Raw genomic sequence first — 19,158 nt, 5'->3', positions numbered from 1 at the left:
TAGAGCAGGGGCTCCAAAATTAGTAGGACAAATTGGCAAAGCCCTTTTCTGGAAGGCTGGGTAAGACACAGTAGAAAGACATGCCCATAACCTCCAGAACTGTATTTCAGAGTTACGATTTTCATTATGCCATCCTCTCAATTAAGTGGTGGCATGTAAAGTTAATCATCCCAGATTCTGAATGCCCATAGATTTCAGACTAACTTTCATAACTGCATAGCGCTTCTGGTGCACTCAGTTTCCAAATTAAAATTCTTAAATTTTAGTTATTGCAGTTACAATTCTACTTGACATACACCTTGTTTTTAATCTTCCAGGATTGTTACTCATCAATAAAATAAGAAAAAAAAAGAAAAAGAAGCTCTCCTTTTATCTGTGTGTTTTATCTCTTTAACCCAGACTGTGCTTTGTTTACCAAAAATCATGTAGCACTATTTCCCCCCTGTATGAGATCAAAGATACTATTTCCAACTATTCTTGGACAACTGTTGTCATTGGCAACAACTAATGGTAACAACTACCATCCAGTGCTCTAAGTTTCTGGAACTTACTTATTTCACAAGAAAAGCAAAAAGAAGACTAGAACTGGAAGATACTGCAGCCTGGATAGTCTTTCAGCAGAGGAGGGGAAAAAATCAATATAAGTTGATCTCTCAGGCACCCCTTTGATGTTTCAGTGTCTGCTGCCAAGAGCTTCAAAGGCAGCATCTCCACCTTTCTTTTGGGGCCATACTTCTGAGCACTGGTTTCTACCTGAAGAATTCCAGCATAGTGTTTTAGGTGGCTATCATGGGCTTTTTTTTCTGACATTTTCCTAGTATTATGTTTATGTATGTACATAACACTATGTTATGTATTATTCGTTAGGCTGCCTGACTGAAGGAAATTTCAGAGTTGTAATTGGTCATCAAGTGTTGTTACTAAAGCAGTGCTTTTGCAGAACCTGGTGAATCTTATTCTAGGATATTAGCAGAAATGTTATGTATGAGGCATTGGGGGTAATTATACTGCTGTATTGGGCATGTCCAAGTTATCAGATAAAGTACTATCTCCAGGCACGGGCACTGCACTTAAGATATATGGACATAAATAAGTAAGGTGCAAAGACAGCAATGAAAATGAAGAGAGAGTAGAAAAAATGACCTCTGAGAAAGGTGAGAGGGGCTGGGTTTGAATCTTTTGAAAAGAGAATGGTGTGGGGACAAGACAGGAAAGGACACAGTGATACTCCAAAGGACAGTGCCTTGTTGTAATCAGAACAAATGAAACTTTGTGTCCTTGAGGTCACTGCAACAGGAATTGGATTAACTGGTGACATCGAAGATGACAGTTTTTGTAAGGACTGTTAGGCATTCAAATAGGCTGCGCAGAGAATCTCTGTCCATGGTGGTTTTTAAGAACAGCTTAGACAAACATGATTTGTGATGATATAAAAATATAATTGTCCAGTCTCAGGACAGGAGGTTCGTATAGATGAGCTCTTGGAAGTGTTGTGGGTGTAGGGCTGAAGGTAGGCAAATGTAATCACTGACATTAGCAGTACACGTGCTGTGGCTTTATGCCAGTGAAAAGCGCTTCAGTGTGAACAGTCTAATACAACAGGGATGTTGAAGCGAACAATTACAGCAAAAGAATGAAAGTACTTGGTGAGATAACATCTTCAGTGGTACGAGGCTGCTCAGCTTACCAGCCACGTTAAAGTAGCAGCTGCCTGCGCTACCTGGAAATCCGTGCTACCCCTGTGACACATGAACAGCAAGTGACAGTCACAAATGCTGAAAATGCCCAGAGATGTGGTGGTATTTAAAAGAGAAGTAAACTTTTTAAATTGGAATTTTGAGGTTTTACAGAAAAAGAATATAGACAGGCTGGGAAAAGCTAAAGCTGTCCCTATTCTGGTAGCTAGCTGATGATTTTTGCACATGGAATGTGCTGGAGGTCCTCAATTTTGACTGAGGCAAGCAAGAAAGGTAGATGAAAAGAAGATCAAAGATATACAAAATGACCAATCTTTTCATGCAGTCATTTAAAATTAGTTAAATGATATAATGGGCATAGTCTCCTGTTGGTGTAAAAATGAAGAGCGCAAATTTACACCACTTAATGGGAGTTTATGCGACTCTAAGAATATAAATAGTCTTGGAATATTAAAAGGCAATACACCCTGTAATGTGTTTGAGCTGATTACTTTCTTCTTTGTCAACATTAAATATTTCATGAAATTGATGAGCTTTTAAATTCAGATAGAGCTGTTTGGAGGACAGATTTTTAAAATGTATTTTAAAAACACATTTTTGTATTACTTGTGAAAAGTAATTCTGTCATTTATTAGTACCAAATTCTTTTGTTAACTGTTATAAAAGAAATGGAATGAGGAAGAGGTTTTAAGGAATTGGAGCGTCTGATAAATGAGAAGACACTGAGAGAGCTAGGATCATTTAGCCCCAGGAAGAGACGACTCGGCAGGGCAGCCGTGGGAGAAGAAGACAGAGCCAGGCTTTTCACAGGGGTGCCCAGTGACAGGACAAGAGGCAGTGGGCACAAGCTGAAATACGGGAAATTCCACTTAAACATAAGAAACAACTTTTTTTTCTTTTTTTTTACTGTGGAAATGTTCAAACAGGTTGCCCAGAGGAGTTGTGGACTCTCCATCCTTGGAGATGTTCAAAACCCATTGGGACACCTTCCTGAGCAACCTGCTCTAGCTGAGCCTGCCCGAGCTGGGACTTGGAGCAGATGATCTCCAGAGCTGCCTTCCCCCCTCGGTGGTTCGGAGAGAGGAAAGAGCCGTCTCCTTCGCCAAGGACGGACAAACCAGTATTACATTTCTCTCCTGCTTCGTTCAAAGCAACCACCCAGCGCTCTCCCTCCCCTTTGCCTCAGCCCTAGAATTTTCCGGTATTTACTGGTCCCATTCCCTTCATGCTTTTGGCCACAGTAAACCCGGGAAAGAAACGCTGTTTTCCCTGGGCCCAGTAAATCCCGGGAAGCGCCATTTCCGGGCCAGGAGCTCGCGCCGCTGCGGCCCGGCCGCGCGGGCTCCCGCCGCCGCTCCGCGCGCTCGCAGCAGTAACGGTGGCGGCGGCCGCCGCCCGCCTCGCCTGCTCGCCCGGGCACGCAGCGGTGCGCGCCGGAGGGGCCGCGGCAGGGAGGCGCCCGCCGGGGGCCAGCCCGGCCACAGCCCGCGCGCCCGCTGCGGCGCCGGAAACTACAGCTCCCGGGAGGTCCCGCGGCTGGGCGCGCCTGCGCGCCGCGCCTGCGCACACGCGGGGCAGCACGGCGCGGCGCCGCGGGGGAGGGGAGCGCTGGGCGCTGATGCAAGAGCCGGGCAACGGCTGAGTTGAGACCCCGCGCGCTTCGCCGCTCCGCCGCAGCCATGTCGGGCGACGAGGTGAGACCCGGGCGCCGCCGCCGTCGGGGAGCCGGGCCTGAGACCCGCGCGGCGGCCGGGGCCGCGGCCATGCGGGAGAGCCGGGCCTGAGGCCTGCGCCGGGCGCGGCCTGCGCCGCGCGCCGAGCCGGCGCCTCGGCAGGCGGGCAGGCCAGCGGCCTCCGCGGCCCCCGCCGGGGCGGTTCCCTCGGGCCCGGAGCAGGGGTTGCGGAGGCCGGGCCGGGCGCGGCGCAGGGTCCTGCGGCGCCTGGGGCCGCGGTGTTGCGCCGTGCCTCGTTGGGAGGCCTGAAGCTGGCCTGTAGCTCCGCGTGTGCAGCTGGCGGCCGAGGGAAGGCCGGGGAGGAAGGCAGGTTCCCCCATGGGCTTTAGCGGCATTTAGCGTTTAGTCTGTTTTCTTACCGCCGTCTTTCTGAGAAGTTTCAGTATCTCTCCTTTTTTTTTTTTTTTTTTTAATCTTAAGGGGAAAATAGCTTCATCTTACCCAACTAGAACTTAGTATTTCCAGATCCAGTGGTGTTAGTGTAGGGGCAGTTCTAGGGAAGTAGATATATCGTTTCCAAGGATTTTTTCAAGTATTGTTGAACACTATTTTCTGTTGGCACTTTTACTAACCTCATTTAGTAAAAAGCATTTTAGCTGCTTTTATGAGGAGAGGGAAAGTATTGCATATGTGAGGAACCCTTGACAAATGAGTGTATGGCCTGTGGGAAGCTGTGCTGGCTGAAATCCATGAGATGGCTGCTTTTGGTCTTGTATCTTCTTTCTGGTGTTGCTTAAAATACCTGTGTGATTCTTAAGATTTTCTTCTGACCAAAGCCTGATCGTTCTAGTCTTGAAGACAGCAAGTCATATTTTTTCCTACATAATAAATGAGATAAGAGATAGTATGAGCATTAATTATTTTGAGTGTAGCTGAGACTTAACTTTTCAGGCAGTCTAAATCCTAGAAGGAATGTGGTTCATTTGGATGACTAATTGGTCTGCACAGAACTGGAGTTCTAGTAACTGGAGTGTCCTCTGCTTCTAGAAATTAGGGCCCAGCAATATTTGCATCAAATGCTTTATGTTTCAAATGATCAGACCATTGAGCATTTAATCTGGAGTTCACCTGTTTGGATTCTGCTTAAGTGCCATTAAAACTATTTTTCCTGCATAATACGTCTGTTTGGAAACTAAAGTGAGATCAGATTTACATAGTATCAAAGTTATCTCTGGCTTGCTTTATCAGGCAGACTAACAGAGAACAAAAATGGTAGCAGGTAGGACTTTTGAAGTGTCCCTCTCAAATCTCCTGGAGACGTGCGTGTGTGAGACTGGGTGCACATGCCTTCCGAGACTTCTGTTAGGTGCCAGATAGTCTTATTGATGTTAAACTGGTGCTATTTTTAAAACAATGATCACGTACGGTTGAGGAGGGTCAATGCAGATGAATCTCAAGTGACAAATTTGCACTCAGAACCTTACAAAACTGCTGTTGGCAGATGTTACTTTTTTCCCCCCCCCCCCGGTTTACATGCAAAGAGCTTATTCTAAGTATTGGCAGTTGCATTGACTTGACTGTAGCTTAAAATTTTCATAGCATTGTACAGAATGAAACTATCTAGTAGGAACATCTATTGTTGGTTGTTGCACAGCAGTGAGGGTAATGCAGCAGAGACAACACTGATCCTGTTTGCAAAGGATGTGAATTTGAAAACTGAAAGTGAGAAGCAGACCATCAACATGTATTTGCCCTATTAGTTTAAAATCCTACTAGATACACAAAAGTTCTCACAGCCCTGACGTTTTATGAAGCTCAAGGAAGTGTTAGTGGATGACTCTACATTTCGAGTGACCGGAGGTCTAGGCGTAGACTAATCTTAAAAATCTTGCACTGTATCTGTAGACAGCAATGCAGCGTAGTGTAAGGATACCTGAACTAACTTTATCAGTGTAGAGTTAGGTGCTTAGTAGACATGCCTGTATTTATCAGGGTTAGTGAATTGTGATTAATTTGTGACCTCTGCAAGAATGCCCAGCCTAAGCCACTATCCCAACAGTTTAGAGTAGTCTTCTGTCTGGGGGATTGCATTTGGACTATGAAACTTTGTGAGCTTCTCCCCCCCACCCCCCAAGTTTTCCACTCATTTGATTTCCCTAAATGTATTGTATATGTATTCTATGCAGGAGAACCACAGGGCTTGATTATTTGGCCTGTGGGCTACAGTCCCTTCAGCAGAAGATTGGCAATTTTTCTGGAGTTTTTCTGTGCTTAAATGATGCCATAACATTTCCATTAATCAAATGTTATACTGAATTGAGAAAAGGAATGAGGAAATTTTTTAAGTGCCTCCCTGAGAAAGACAAAACTCAGAGTAGCCTGGCTATCAGGTTGGTTAGTTAGTTAATTTGTTAAACTGTGTGACTTAAGACTTCTGCTTCGTTTTCCTTGAAGCTTTTGGTGAGCAAAAATGTTTCGGCATAGGCCTCTCTCTAGAGTTGTGGAACTTCCATATTTCGTTTCATAAGGGCGGTTAGCATTTGTAGAAGCTTGGTTTGACCTGACTGGATGGATATGGCATCTGTTAAAGAGTTATGTAGGCCACTGGAATATAAGACCAGTGGTTTTGGAATTGGTGATTTGAGCATTAAAACTACCTTCAGAGTTCAGAAGTCCTCCTTGTGTGTTAACTTCAATTTAATGTATTACTGCTGAAGGCATAGTCTGTCTGTTGTAAACACAAGAAGAGCTTTATGGCTGTTCAGGATGAAGGATGCCTCTTTTTCTTCGCAGAGGTAAGAGTGATTTAGGGGAGGCGATGGTTGGAAGTTTTTACACCTGATCTGTTTGTCATCTTATGTTTAAACATGTGAGAAGATGCAAGAGAGAACCCTTTGGAGTCTTGCAAAGCTTCCTTGTTGAAATGAGTCATAACTTTGAAACTGGTGTTCTTAGGCTCATTTCCAAAGCTGTGGACTGTTGCCTTTACAGCAGCTTTCCATCTCTTTCATCAGACTGTGCAAGCTGCAAGAGGAAGCCAGCTGACAGTATAACCAGTTGTGCACGTTTTTTGATTAATGTGTAGTATGAGAGCATGATTCATGCAAGTGTCTAAGCATTAGAGGGAAGCCAGCTGACAGAACTTTTTTGAAAACTGTCCTGGCACGGTTTTATAACTGAAGACACACTTCAGCAGTTTGAAAATCTTGGGCTTCAGTGTCACGTACTTGAAACATACATACAGTGTCACATACTTCCAACATCCATAATGCAATTTACTGCCTTTCAGTAGCTTAGTTTAGACCCCTTATTAAATATGTGAGTTCCAGAATATTGCAAGAAAGTTACACACAGGAGAGTGTCAAGTCTGAAACAAGATTGCTTCATGGGTGGGGGAAAAAAAAACCCTTTCAGGGTTTAAGAAGACAAAAATTTGGAGGGTTGTTGGAATGGTGATATTTTCATGGGTCAGGGTATCCGTGATGCTGAATTTTAACTCTCTGTGGAAGCAGTTTTTCTTACCTAGTAAATGATGAATGGAAGAAGAGACACATTTAATACATCCATTTTATACATTTAATGAGAATTATGGTGTGAAAACATGCCAGATGGATGTATCAAACTGACATCAGAGGAAGGCTGTTGATCAAACTTGCATCTTAAATAAAAGTAGTAAAAAGTGATACTATGTTGGAAAACAGAAGAACTCTTGTGTTAATTATCTTGAAGACTTGAGTCTTCAGATGATGAAGAAGTTAAAAATGACTCTTGGGCCTTCTTCAGTTAGATGAGGTGAATTAGGCTTCTTTGTTGGCTAAAGAAATCTATAACAGCTTCAGATGAGTCGCTTGGTCTCTGAGCTTCGTTTTCTCTGGAAAGAAGGACCTTTGCTACCTCATAGTGTTGAGAGCTGATAGCCCATCCGTCTCTATCACCAGCTGCTTCTAGGCTGGTGTAGTCCAGAATGCTCTTGTCGAGAGTAACTTACAAATCTTGCCCCCCTTTAGTAAAACTGGAAGTTAATGGCTTTTACAAATGGAAGTACCAAGTACTAGCCTGTAATTACACTTTAGGATAAAAATATTGTTAAATTTTTTTGTGATGCTGAGAGGGTCAGCAATTGGATCATATAGATGTACTTCAAAAGTTAAGTTCCTAATGATGCTAAAAAAGGAGGAAGCAGCTGTTAGCAGGACTATTGAGACTTGCAGTTCTAATATATTTTCACGTGAACTATATTTAGAAGACAGGAAACTTGAGGAAATCTTGATTATTGTGGAAAAAGCAGTAGAAGCACTAAACCGTTAAGCAGAGTTTTTTTTTTTTTTTTTTTTTTTTTTTGGTTTTGTTATTTGTCACATTAGTTATGCCTTGGATCAAGATCTGTAACGTTTATAAAGAAGTATATGTAAGCACTGTTTTGAGTTGAGTCAACATGATTACATTGTCACAGGTCTAGAAAAACACATAGTTGAGACTGAAGCCAAAGGACAGTCCTGTTAACTGAAGGAATATGGAGAGAAACTTAAAGGCATTCAGAGTATTGCATGGTAGGTGATTAATATGCTGCTAACTAACACTTGGCTTCTACAGATGATTTTCGATCCTACTATGAGCAAGAAGAAGAAGAAAAAGAAGAAGCCTTTTATGCTGGATGAAGAAGGAGGGGATACACAAGCAGAAGAGACTCAGCAATCAGAAACAAAAGAAGTTGAACCAGAGCCAGCAGAGGACAAAGATGTGGAAGCAGATGAAGAAGACAGCAGGAAGAAAGGTAAAGTAAATCCGTGTAGGTAAACTGTCAAATGTAGTCCTTCTGTGTTCTAAGACCAGAAGCCCCATTTCAAAAATTTGGCATGTAATGTATAATGCTGGCAGCCTAATTCATATAGGGACTTGTATTTAGGGACTCTGTTGCATGTGTGCAGGGCATATTTTCCTTCAACTGCTTGAGAACATACTGAAACACATAGCGTGATACCATTAAGCTTATGTAAATTTTGCTTTCCTAACTCAGATGGATTTTTTTGCATGAGACAATGGAAAGGGAGTCTCTAAAATTGCTAGCATGAAGTTTTAAATCTTCCAGATACAGCTGTTGCAATAATAGTCAGAAACATAGTCAGAAAAAAGAGTTCTAGGTTTTGGGCAGTTGTGAGTGCTGTAATTAGAGTGTTCTTCAAAATCTTTCAAGAAATAAGCTTTTATTGTGTATATAAACATGTGTAATGCTTATATTAATAATAAAATAAGTAATAAATAATCATAACAGTAATAAATAAGCATGTGTATGACCTTACTTTTCAGCTGAGGCCAATGCCATGTCAATAAGACCTGATTAAGGGAATGCTGTTAACTTAAATCCAATTTACTGATTAAAATTGGTTCCTGCCGTAGACCAAAGAAACTAAACTTTCCTTGTTCAGTTTTGTTTTCATTTTCTCCAAGTATCTCTACCACAAAAATGAAAGTACCTAATTTCCCTTGTACAGCAGCAAGAGAGATTAAGCACTTAAAAATAAGAAAATATGATTAGAAGATGCAGAAACTGTAAAATGGTACTGAGGTATTTTGGTGTAGAGCAGAATGACCTACTCCAAACTTTAAAACTTGAATTTCTGTAGGGATTAACGATCACTGCTTTTGTCTTGTTGTAATGTTTTTGTTGCAGACTTCAGATGTGAATTATAAACCAACATTTAAACTGTTACTGCAGTTATGAATATCCATGCTTCATTTGCCAATGTTTTGTTTTTTAGATGCAACAGATGACCTGGATGATTTAAACTTCTTCAATCAAAAGAAAAAGAAGAAAAAAACAAAAAAGATATTTGATATAGATGAAGCAGAAGAAGGCGTAAAGGTCTGTTTACAAAACTGTCTATTGCTGAAAACTTTCCTGCTTTTGTTTTCTGGGGACTCACTGTTTGGAGTCTGTCATTATGTCTTGATTGAATTAATAGTTAAACTTATGATTCACTGTGTCTTTCATATATAGTAGGTTCTGCTTAATATATCGCTATTACAGGGTTTTGCCCAGAAATGTAACAAGTATGTAAAATGAGCAATCTCATTCTGTATACTAATTCTGTGGTTTGTAATAAGGGTTTACTAGCGTCAGATTAATTGTCTTTGGGGGTAAGAGAAGTAAATGGATGATGTCAGAAGCCATTTTCTGAATTGTCTTCTAAAGGCAGGCTCTTCAAAGGAAGGATATATGTATGCTAAAAAAACTGTTTTTACTCTTGTATTTGCTTTAAAAATGATTGGCTACTGTTCTCAGTGTTCCAGAAAGTGTACAAGTTATTCTTACTCCTCTTAAATTTTATTCTGACTCTTGTTTTTGTATCATGTTGTCAGTGTAACTGGCAAGCCCAGAAAGCAAGTGGACAGAGAAATGTTATGTTTAAGCCTGTTCTTTAGATTGTGCCTTTTTGGAATGAAAATGTCCCTCTGATCTGCCACAGAAAGGCTAAATGTTTGCTATGTGTTCTTTACGTGTGCAGAAACATGTTTTCATCTCAGAAGAAAACTATGATAACAAATTGGACTGGCTGCAAAACAGCTTTGCTTTACCTAAGTGTTTCTGGCACGTAGAATGTTTTGTTTTTTATGTCTTAGTTTGGTTGATGCCTTTAGACAGTGTGACCTTGTACTTAACGAGTCAAAAGTTGGACCAGAAGATTTTTATCTGCATGGATTGCCTAATAGGAAATCGTGAAATCTAAAAGAAATAATGGGAAATCATGTAATCTGAAGGAAATAGTAGGAAATAAGTTTTTGTACAAGACTGCTATGTTGTATGTTAGTCACGTGTGCCTCATTGCATCTAGAGAGCTTAGTGTTTAAAAATCTAGCCTATTTCATATGTAGTAGTGTAGCTGTTTCTTCAACGTAATTTAGTTTCTGGTTAAATCTGTTACGTTTCAGGATCATGCTGGATAGTATTAGTATTCATCTACTATAACATGCTACTAGTATTGTTCCTAATGCTTTGTCATGGAGATTTGTTTCACGCAAAAATGTAAACTAAATTCTTACTATTTTTCTTTGCAGGACTTAAAAATTGAGGGAGATGTACCAGAGACAGTAGAACCTGAAGATGACCTTGATATCATGCTGGGCAATAAAAAGAAGAAGAAGAAGAATGTAAAGTTTCCAGATGAAGATGAAATAATGGAGAAGGATGAAGGTAAAATCATAACCTCACTCAATGGGAATGTTGAAAATGAAATATAGTCTGTGTTGTAGGTGAGTAATTTCTTTTCGAGAGTCTTTGTTTCAAAATTCATTTTATTATCCGTTGTATTTATCAGGAAAATGTTCTATAGAAGCACTGTGTGAATTCCCTGTGAGTGCTGATGACCTGTGTAGGCAGACAAACAGGAAAAACTCGTGTTTATATCTTAGTGGAACCTTCTGTAGTGTACCTTTCAGAAATAGCATAAGCACAAGATTAAAGAAATACTACTTTTACTCTTAATGAATCCCAATCAACTCTCTTTACAGCCTTTGAAGATGAAGATAGCAAAAAAGATGATGGAATTTCTTTTAGCCTTCAGTCAGGACCTGCGTGGGCAGGCTCAGAAAGGGACTACACATATGATGAGGTAATGTTCAGAAGGCTTTCAAAATATTTTCCATGTTGATCTGTGCCAGCAGTGATAGACCTTATGTCTGTATGTCCTATTTCTAACTTAAGATTAAAGGGCTTGAAAATAAACTCATGAATAGAAAAGTAAGAGGAAGTACATCTTTTATCGTAGTTAACTTTCATACGAGGAAACGTTAATGATAATTAAAACAGCTCTATAAACAGACTGAAGTACTTGTGTGTTAAGCAGTAAACCCTGGGGAAACAGCTTTTACATTTTGTATGTTTTGCAGAACTTTTTTTGATGTGTGTTCAAAAGCATGTGGGGAAGAGCTAATGGACAAAGAGGGTCTAATGTTCATTGTGAATGCTGTTTTGAGTTGTTGGAAGTGACTGTACTTCATTTGAGAGACATGAGATACTGATGTGAACATCTGTTTTTGCAGTTGCTCAACAGAGTATTTAACATCATGCGAGAAAAGAATCCAGATATGGTAGCTGGAGAAAAAAGAAAATTTGTCATGAAGCCTCCGCAGGTTGTAAGAGTAGGGACCAAGAAAACATCTTTTGTCAACTTTACAGATATCTGCAAATTGTAAGTTTTACTCTTGCGATTCACAAGGAATAGGGAATGGATCCACCTTCCTCTGTGCTTTTGGCTGTTCTGTTGAATGCATCTTTTTGGCAAAAATCTATGGTGAACTGGAAGTAAACTAATAGCTATTCCAATCTTACCACTCCTTTCCTCTGCATTTGTCTGTGTTAAGATAACTATGAAGCTGTACCACTTCAGCTTTCAAATGTGGTAGTTGAGATGGTTTCTTAGTTTGCACTTGAACTGTGAAAATCATGGACTTCATGAATTGAAATGAAATCTATTGCTATTGTGAGTTTGCTGATTTCCAGTAAGTCTGTGTAGTTGGGTCACCAGTGGTATTTACCTGCAAGTCTTGAGGGGCAGGGGGGAAATGCTCTTTTTAATCTTGTGCTTTCAGACTGCAAATACTCTTATACTGCTATTCTTTTGGTGAGTGGTATGGATTTCAGTATTTTTTTTCTACTGTTTGCTGCCACGCTTTCTCTAAAAACTACTTAATCTCTATCTTAATTATTTCTAGTGCAAGCAGTTTTGTTCTCAGGGCAATTCTGGAAATGTAGCATCTGATTTGCTTCATAAGTGTGTCAGAAAACAGTCTTAATAGAATTGTACTGAGGATCTGAGTAGCTTACTAAAGCAAATATTTAATGGTAGCTAGTTACCCTTTTGCACAGGATAGGGTGTGCATATCTAGTAAGAATAAGAAAATTTTAAATATAAAACTTAACTTTCAATAGTTAATGTGGTTGTTGCTTATTTTTTGTGAGCTGTTTCACCTTCTTGTGTCCTCAGTAATATCTGCCTGTGCTCTCTGGTGCAGACCCTTTTGGGCTGCTCCCTTACAAACATGGTAATTAAAGATCAGTTTAGCCTGCCATTCCTGTATAAATATCAGATTTCTCTGAAGGGGAAAGGTTAAAGATATCTCTACTTTATTTTTAGATTACATCGTCAGCCAAAACATCTCCTGGCGTTTTTGTTGGCAGAATTGGGTACAAGGTAAGACACTTGGAAGTCCTGTGTGAATGTATGTAGGGAACAATGGCGATCTAACTGACATTGCCTAACCAAGAAGATAGCTGCTTTTAGATCCCTCTGTATATACATATTCTTGAACAACAGTTTTGTCTTCCTTGCACATGGCTGCTCTGCTACATAATCGAAGAGACAGCATATCATGGAAGAGGTACAGGTTCAAAATATAAAGTCCTTGGTAAGAGTCTGGGTAAGGTTTTGAATTCCCTATCTGCGACCTTTCTCAAATATGCTCTGCTAGTGGAGCTGCTAGTCCCAGTCAGATAAGGATGGCTTTGTGGCTTGTATCCTAAGAAGTGATGGGATGGCTAAGGGGGAGGGAATGCCTGACTAACGGCAAGTCTGAGGGCCTGTAGCTGATTATTCTGTCTAATGCTGCAGTTAAATTTGTTGGTCTTAGCAGAAACACTTGGTTGCTTTTATATGGCTTTAACTATAGATTTCATAGGATTTTATTTCATTGTCTGTTTATTTTTTATTAGTTGCCTAATGCCAGCATGAATAAAGTGAGTACATGTTTGTTTGGGCATTGAAATTTCTTCAGCTCCAGACAAGTTAAAAATTTACAAACCATAATCTTCTCTTTCTTATATCAGAATGACTGGGAAAGGGTATTATTAGTCATATTACACTTTACTAGAGTTGTCTTTCTCACTTTTGTGAGAGAAATCAGTGCAAATTCCTCATTCTGTAAAGTTCTTCTGATTGTCAGCTTAACTGTGAGGCTGATGTTCTGTGCTAGTGTTTGATACAACTGTACTAAGGATAATGTTTGGTCAAAACTTAGTATAGGTTTTCAAGTGTCGTCAGAATTTTGCATTTTTTTTTCCACAAAGTAGTTTTGGCTGCTTCTCATCTTCCTGACTGTTTTTCTTGTGTATGTATGCTTTTTTTTTTTTTTTTTTTTTTTTTTTTTTTTTTTAAATAACCTGATGTCTTTGGCAAATCAAATGCTTAATTCATTTTTCTTTTTTGTTAGTGGCTCAATAGATGGTAACAACCAACTTGTAATCAAAGGAAGATTCCAGCAAAAACAGATAGAAAATGTCTTGAGAAGATATATCAGTAAGTATAATTCCCTTTTCCAATATGAATTTCTCCCAGGCCCATTCCAATAATGTGTGGGCTGTGTTTGGCTCACATGCCCCACTGTGGGCATTTTGTGGAAGCTCTGTGACAAATAGCTATGACTTTGCTGCTGCTTTATAGTGCAGTAATAGAAATATAGGCTCCTTTATCACTGTTAGAATAAGCAAACAATTGCTCTGTTCTGGCACTGACACGTACCAAGGAAGCTAGTGAGTGTGGTTGAACATTGCTTGTTTTCATCTGAGTTTCGTTTCATTGCTTTGGAGAGGAATATTGAAAATAACAGTAACTGACTTCTCAAGTTTATGCTTGTTAATTAATGAATACGGTGTGTGTGCTGCTAGTCAAAAGATTCTGAATCTTCAGCAGCTTACATGCAACAAGCAGTGATGCTTTAGACAGTGCTGTGGCTGTACAAGTGTTGCTGGCATCTGAGAATGCTGTTTTTGCTGTTTCAGCAGAGAAAGACATAGGAAGCCAGTAAGAAATCTTAACAGGTTATTATTTTTAAAACATTGGTGTCAGTGCACAAAGTACTGGGCAAAACCTTTGAGAGGTAGGGGAGTTTTTAGGTTGCCTCAACCTCTTGTGTTTTTCATGGTAAGCCACTTACAAATTATTATACGCATTCAAACAGGCTTTCAAGACAGCTAGTACATTTAAGTCTGAAGAAGTGGTGATTTGTTACTGATAATGCATTATCTTTTAATTACTACTTAATTCCCTTCCTACAGAGGAGTATGTCACCTGTCATACATGTCGGTCACCAGACACAATTCTACAGAAGGACACCAGATTATATTTCTTGCAGTGTGAGACCTGCCACTCTCGCTGCTCCGTCGCCAGCATCAAAACTGGTTTCCAGGCTGTCACAGGCAAGAGAGCACAGCTCCGTGCCAAAGCTAACTAGTTTGCTAATCAACACTGGATTTTGCAAAATGTTCTGGGGAGATATGACTGGACAGGTTTACAATCGGAATGGATTTACCATTATATTAAAACAAGATTGTAAAAACTATGAGAAATTTGGCTTTTGATTGATTGGTCTGTGAAATCCTTGCAAGATGCAGATCCTCAAGCTGTTCACATACATTTGCTCATTGAATATATTTTACCAACTATAAGGAACGTGATGGGAAAGGAGGTGCTTTTTAATCCGTTCAGACTTCTGTAAAACACGAGATAAATTAAAGATACCGTAACAGTGAGTTTCTTTTGATTTGAATTTTTCCTTCAGTTTCCTCTTTAAACAGTTCATGGGAATGGTTGGTGTGTTGTTCTGCAGATCATGAACTATGTCCAAAGACCCAGAATAAAGTTTAAAAAGATGTTATTTTGCTTTGCATAACAAGCTTATTTTAGGGAGGTTATCACTAAACAGAACAGAGATATCATATCAACATGAGAACTGCTCATGCTTCTTTAGCCACATTAGTGTAAGAAAGCATTTTGCACAGAAAGTGGCATCAGGACTTACTGCTTAATTATGGAGAACATAACTTTGGGATAGTTCGGACATCATACTGATGCTGAATTTTAACATAGAATTAATAAATCGTAAGCTTGCATAACGTCATAGTACTAAATTTTGCAATGTATTATAGAGATTTTTTTCTTAAATTCTGCACTCTTCACCACTTTTAAAAAATAACTAATTAAATGCAGCAAAACCCAGAAAGGATACAGTTAACATCATTATGTGGTGGCTCTAATGCACTGTCTTATATCAATCTTGAATTTAGAGAAGATACTGCCTAGTAGTTTGAGTTGCAAATCAACAAATTGATGCTTCTTGATACAGAACATGCACTTCTTTCCACTAGTGGTCAGTATTGGTGGTCTCTAGGGGACACACACAGTGCTGTCCTAACTAGCTTTTAAAGTGCTGTAGAACTTTTATTACACTGCAAAGTACAGAGATGGACGTGGGGAGTGTACTCCCTCTAGAGTACTGTACTGGGGAACTGATTTAATGAAAACTTTCTTCTATCTCTAAAATGGCACAGGGTCAGCATAAGATGTAATAACTCAGGAGCCCTGACACCCATTCCTGCAGAATAGAGGTTGATTGAGAAAACCAGAGTAGCCTACTCCCGGGAGAAACTGGTGGTTTTTCTGAGTTTGATTCATCTGATATCAGAAACTGAAGTGTTTCTATTGAATTTTAATCTCTATTTGTATGTATGTTAATACAGAACATGGTTTTGCTGGGAAGTCACTCACTTGCTTTTTGAAAATCTGACGGCACTGTAAGGTTGAAGTCAAGGTTTTGTAGTTGGTTTCTTTAAAGCATTTTGAATCTCAAGTGAGCTATAATAAATGTTGGATGTATCTTTTAAGTGAATAAAGCCAGGATCAGTGCCTCTTGTAATATTATTGTGGCATCCTTGTTTTTTCTCTAGCAAATAGAGCAAGGCATTCTCCTGTTGGAAGTGAGAGAAGTACTAGTTGAGTCTGGGAGCTAACAAAGAGCACGATAATGCAGATGGATTGATTTCCTCTGTGGAATCTCTTGCCGTATGTGAGATGGTTTTCTTGCATCTTAACTAAATGATCTAAGCTATTGCAGGTCTGCTGCTTTCCAGCAGTAAAGGTATAACACATCTTTCAGCCCAGCCCCCCACAGAGAAGACTCTTTTGAGAGTTGCTTGTCAGTAGAGGCCAAGAGCTGTGAAGAGGGACTCTTCTTGTCAATCAACTTCGGATATGCTGATATCCTTGTAACAATAATCATCTCTCTAACTCACCTCAGCCAGGTAAATACTTTTATCTCCATTTCATAGATGGAGGATTGGAGCACAAGAGTTAGCTGACCTTGCTTGAGTCACCTAAATAATCATTACACCGAAAGAGATTTAGTTCCCTGGTCCGCTATAGAAGCAGTGGGATCAGCTACCTTAGAGGTGGTCATGGCTCTGTTCTGCAGAAATAACTGTTTACATTACCCTTGTGAAAGTTAGTTGGACTAAACTTTTCATGGGAGCTTCTAGCCAGAATAAGGATTTAATCAAAGCAGTAATATTTTTTTAAAACCTGAATTGGTATAAAGAATGAGGGAGAAGCACTTATATAAAAGTTTTCATTGAGAATGGGAGATTTCTGGTTAGTATTATGCATAGATCACCATGCCTTGTTCTTGATTCACGTATATATACTCTTGTCATAAAACCCCTAGTTTGTGTCAGTTATGGGCCTACTTGACAGGATAACTTGGTCATCTAAGATGGTAAGCAGGGAGAAGAAAATGGACTTTCAAGACTTGCTGCTGGAAAGTGAAAGTGTATGATAAAACATGGTGGAGGGGTAGGGAAATAACAACAGAAGGAAAGCTCTGAAAGTCAAGAGAATATGAAGTTGAGTATGATACTGACATCTAGATTCACTAAAATGTGTCTGTAATGTTTAACATTTCTCCAGCTATCTGAGCAACTGAGCCTCTCTCCTCAGACTTTTTCCCCAGAAACTTATTCCGGATTATGAGACTAATTGAAGAGCATCCAAGAAAGAGGGGGGCCTAGCACATGAGAATGAATGCATTGAAGGCAGAAGTTTAGGAGAAAACAGAATCTGTGCAGGAATTTATCAACTTACTAAACTGCAAAACCACACTGGCTTCCAAAATAATTGCTTGCTTTTCTATTTTGAAATTATTTTAACTATGGTAAAGTTTAGTCCTGTGTTGTTGGAGTAGCAGGTCGTGGCTCACGCTGAGTATAATTTTCTGTAGCTTCCTGTTTGACTGTAAAGTATTGACAAACAGCTATTCTCTCAATATGTTTTTACTGCAACTACTACAATGCAAATACTTCCCTGAAGAACATTGTTCTTGTTCCAGGTTCCCATCTGTCACCTGCAGGAAAGACTCTTCTCGAATGGCTCCACTTTGGCTTAGTGGCTAAAGTGATTTTGGATAAGCCAGCAGATTATGTGGCAGAGAAGGGAGCACAACTCCATGTGTGTCCTTTCCATCAGTATATCATCAAATGCAGTAAGTTGATGGAGAAGAAAGGCATTTTTGAGAGGAGAAAGAAAAAGGCTTTTGAAGAAAGGTATTACTGAAATTGCAGGAGTGCTAAGAAGGAACAGGTTCTAGGTGTCGTGCTGGACTTTAACAAGCACCACCTCATTTGTAAAAGCCTTTTGAAGTGACCCCACCCAATTCTAGCCTCACGGCCAAGAAATCCGTTTTTTCCAGCTCTTTCTGTAGTGAATAAAGGTGGGGGAGATGCCTCCAGAGGCAATTCAGCCAACCTCTTCCGCTTTAGAGCCTAGGGAAACTGCTGCTATTGTATGAGCTTCACCACAGCTTAATGTAGATGAGGTACATACCTATGTCCATATATTTATGTATGATACATATGTAAATATATATAAGTATGTACACACATATATGCATGTTCTTATATACTCTAAGAGAATATGGGTGAAGCTGGACTGTTAGACTGTAGTCTCTGTCTCAAAACGGAGGTAGCAATATACTGATTTATATGGAAGTAGATATTAATACTGGCCCTGGAAAAATATCCCTGCCACATAGACTTGAGGAATCTACTTTTCTTTGCAGGATGAAAATACTTTGTTGTTTCCTTTCTACTTAGAGTGCAGTACAAGGCTCATTTGTTGCTGTGTAAGCTTGCTGTTCATCCTTTTTCCTTTTTACATGTTGTAAACAACTGCATATTTTTAAAATTCAGCAATACTAATTTCACATCTGTGTTATATTTCTGCTGTTTATCCAGTGGAAATGTATGGTTGCTTCCCTGTTCAGCCTGTTGCATTTTCCATAGTGAGCGTGTATGGGATTTGAGAGACTTCGGATTTTCTGTCGTAAAAGCAGCTTCCTTGAATGTTTTTAGCTTTCTCTTACACTGAATTACCTTGTATTGGCTCTAACAACTGAATCACGAAGACCTGTGGACTCTTTCAGACTGTTGAAGGTCTATCAGCTCTGACATAGGAGAGGGGAAAAAGGTAACAGCAAAGAAAACTAATGCCGATTCTTACAGCTGTGACATACAGTTTCTGCGTAAGGTTGGAAGCAGCAAAAAATCTGTATTTTTTGAAGTCCTTTCTCCTTTAAGGCCTTACTTATTTCTATATTAAAGCAAGTTAGTTTTAACCTTTTTTCTTTCTCTTGTCTCACTTACTGCTTTATATAATTATCTCGTAGTTTTCCTGTATTTCCTTCTTCTGTGTGGAAACACTCCACATAGTGTGGAGCAGGGCCATATGACTTTGATGCAAAATGCATTTAAAACCTTTTACCTGGTAAAATAGCAGCATTAGGCAACATGGCTAGTTCTTGGTGCTTCTGATGTATTACAGGCCTCTTCTGATAGTATTAATTTTCTTTAAAAAGAAAAAAAAATGAAGTATTATTGCCCTCATTATAGAGAGAAAAGCTAGAAGGTGTGATCCAGTTTGAAATCACGGCACAAAAGGCATCTAAAGTTTTTTTTTGTTGTTGTTGTT

At 39.7% G+C, this 19,158-nt stretch overlaps 1 protein-coding gene across 1 annotated transcript; it reads left to right on the top strand.

Annotated features, from left to right (window-relative positions):
• Positions 1 to 3,276: 3,276 nt before the first annotated feature.
• Positions 3,277 to 18,810, top strand: EIF2S2 (eukaryotic translation initiation factor 2 subunit beta). The gene is made up of 9 exons (XM_062589266.1): positions 3,277 to 3,391; positions 7,964 to 8,144; positions 9,130 to 9,233; positions 10,427 to 10,562; positions 10,880 to 10,980; positions 11,411 to 11,559; positions 12,505 to 12,561; positions 13,577 to 13,662; positions 14,421 to 18,810. Exons 1-9 carry the CDS (start codon positions 3,377 to 3,379, stop codon positions 14,594 to 14,596), a joined length of 1,005 nt encoding a protein of 334 aa, XP_062445250.1. The 5' UTR covers positions 3,277 to 3,376; the 3' UTR covers positions 14,597 to 18,810.
• The last annotated feature ends 348 nt before the right edge of the window (positions 18,811 to 19,158 follow it).

This window comes from Rhea pennata, chromosome 16 (genome assembly GCF_028389875.1).
Source record: "Rhea pennata isolate bPtePen1 chromosome 16, bPtePen1.pri, whole genome shotgun sequence".
Taxonomy (NCBI): Eukaryota; Metazoa; Chordata; class Aves; order Rheiformes; family Rheidae; genus Rhea; species Rhea pennata.
Note: the sequence above shows the minus strand (reverse complement) of the source record. Positions and strands in the feature narration are given on the sequence as shown.

Bases quoted from the DNA above. Each gene is read 5' to 3' on its own strand.
- EIF2S2 (XM_062589266.1), top strand. The intron at 8,145-9,129 runs GTAAAGTAAATC...TTTGTTTTTTAG, and splicing joins AGAAGACAGCAGGAAGAAAG to ATGCAACAGATGACCTGGAT. The intron at 9,234-10,426 runs GTCTGTTTACAA...TTTTCTTTGCAG, and splicing joins AAGCAGAAGAAGGCGTAAAG to GACTTAAAAATTGAGGGAGA.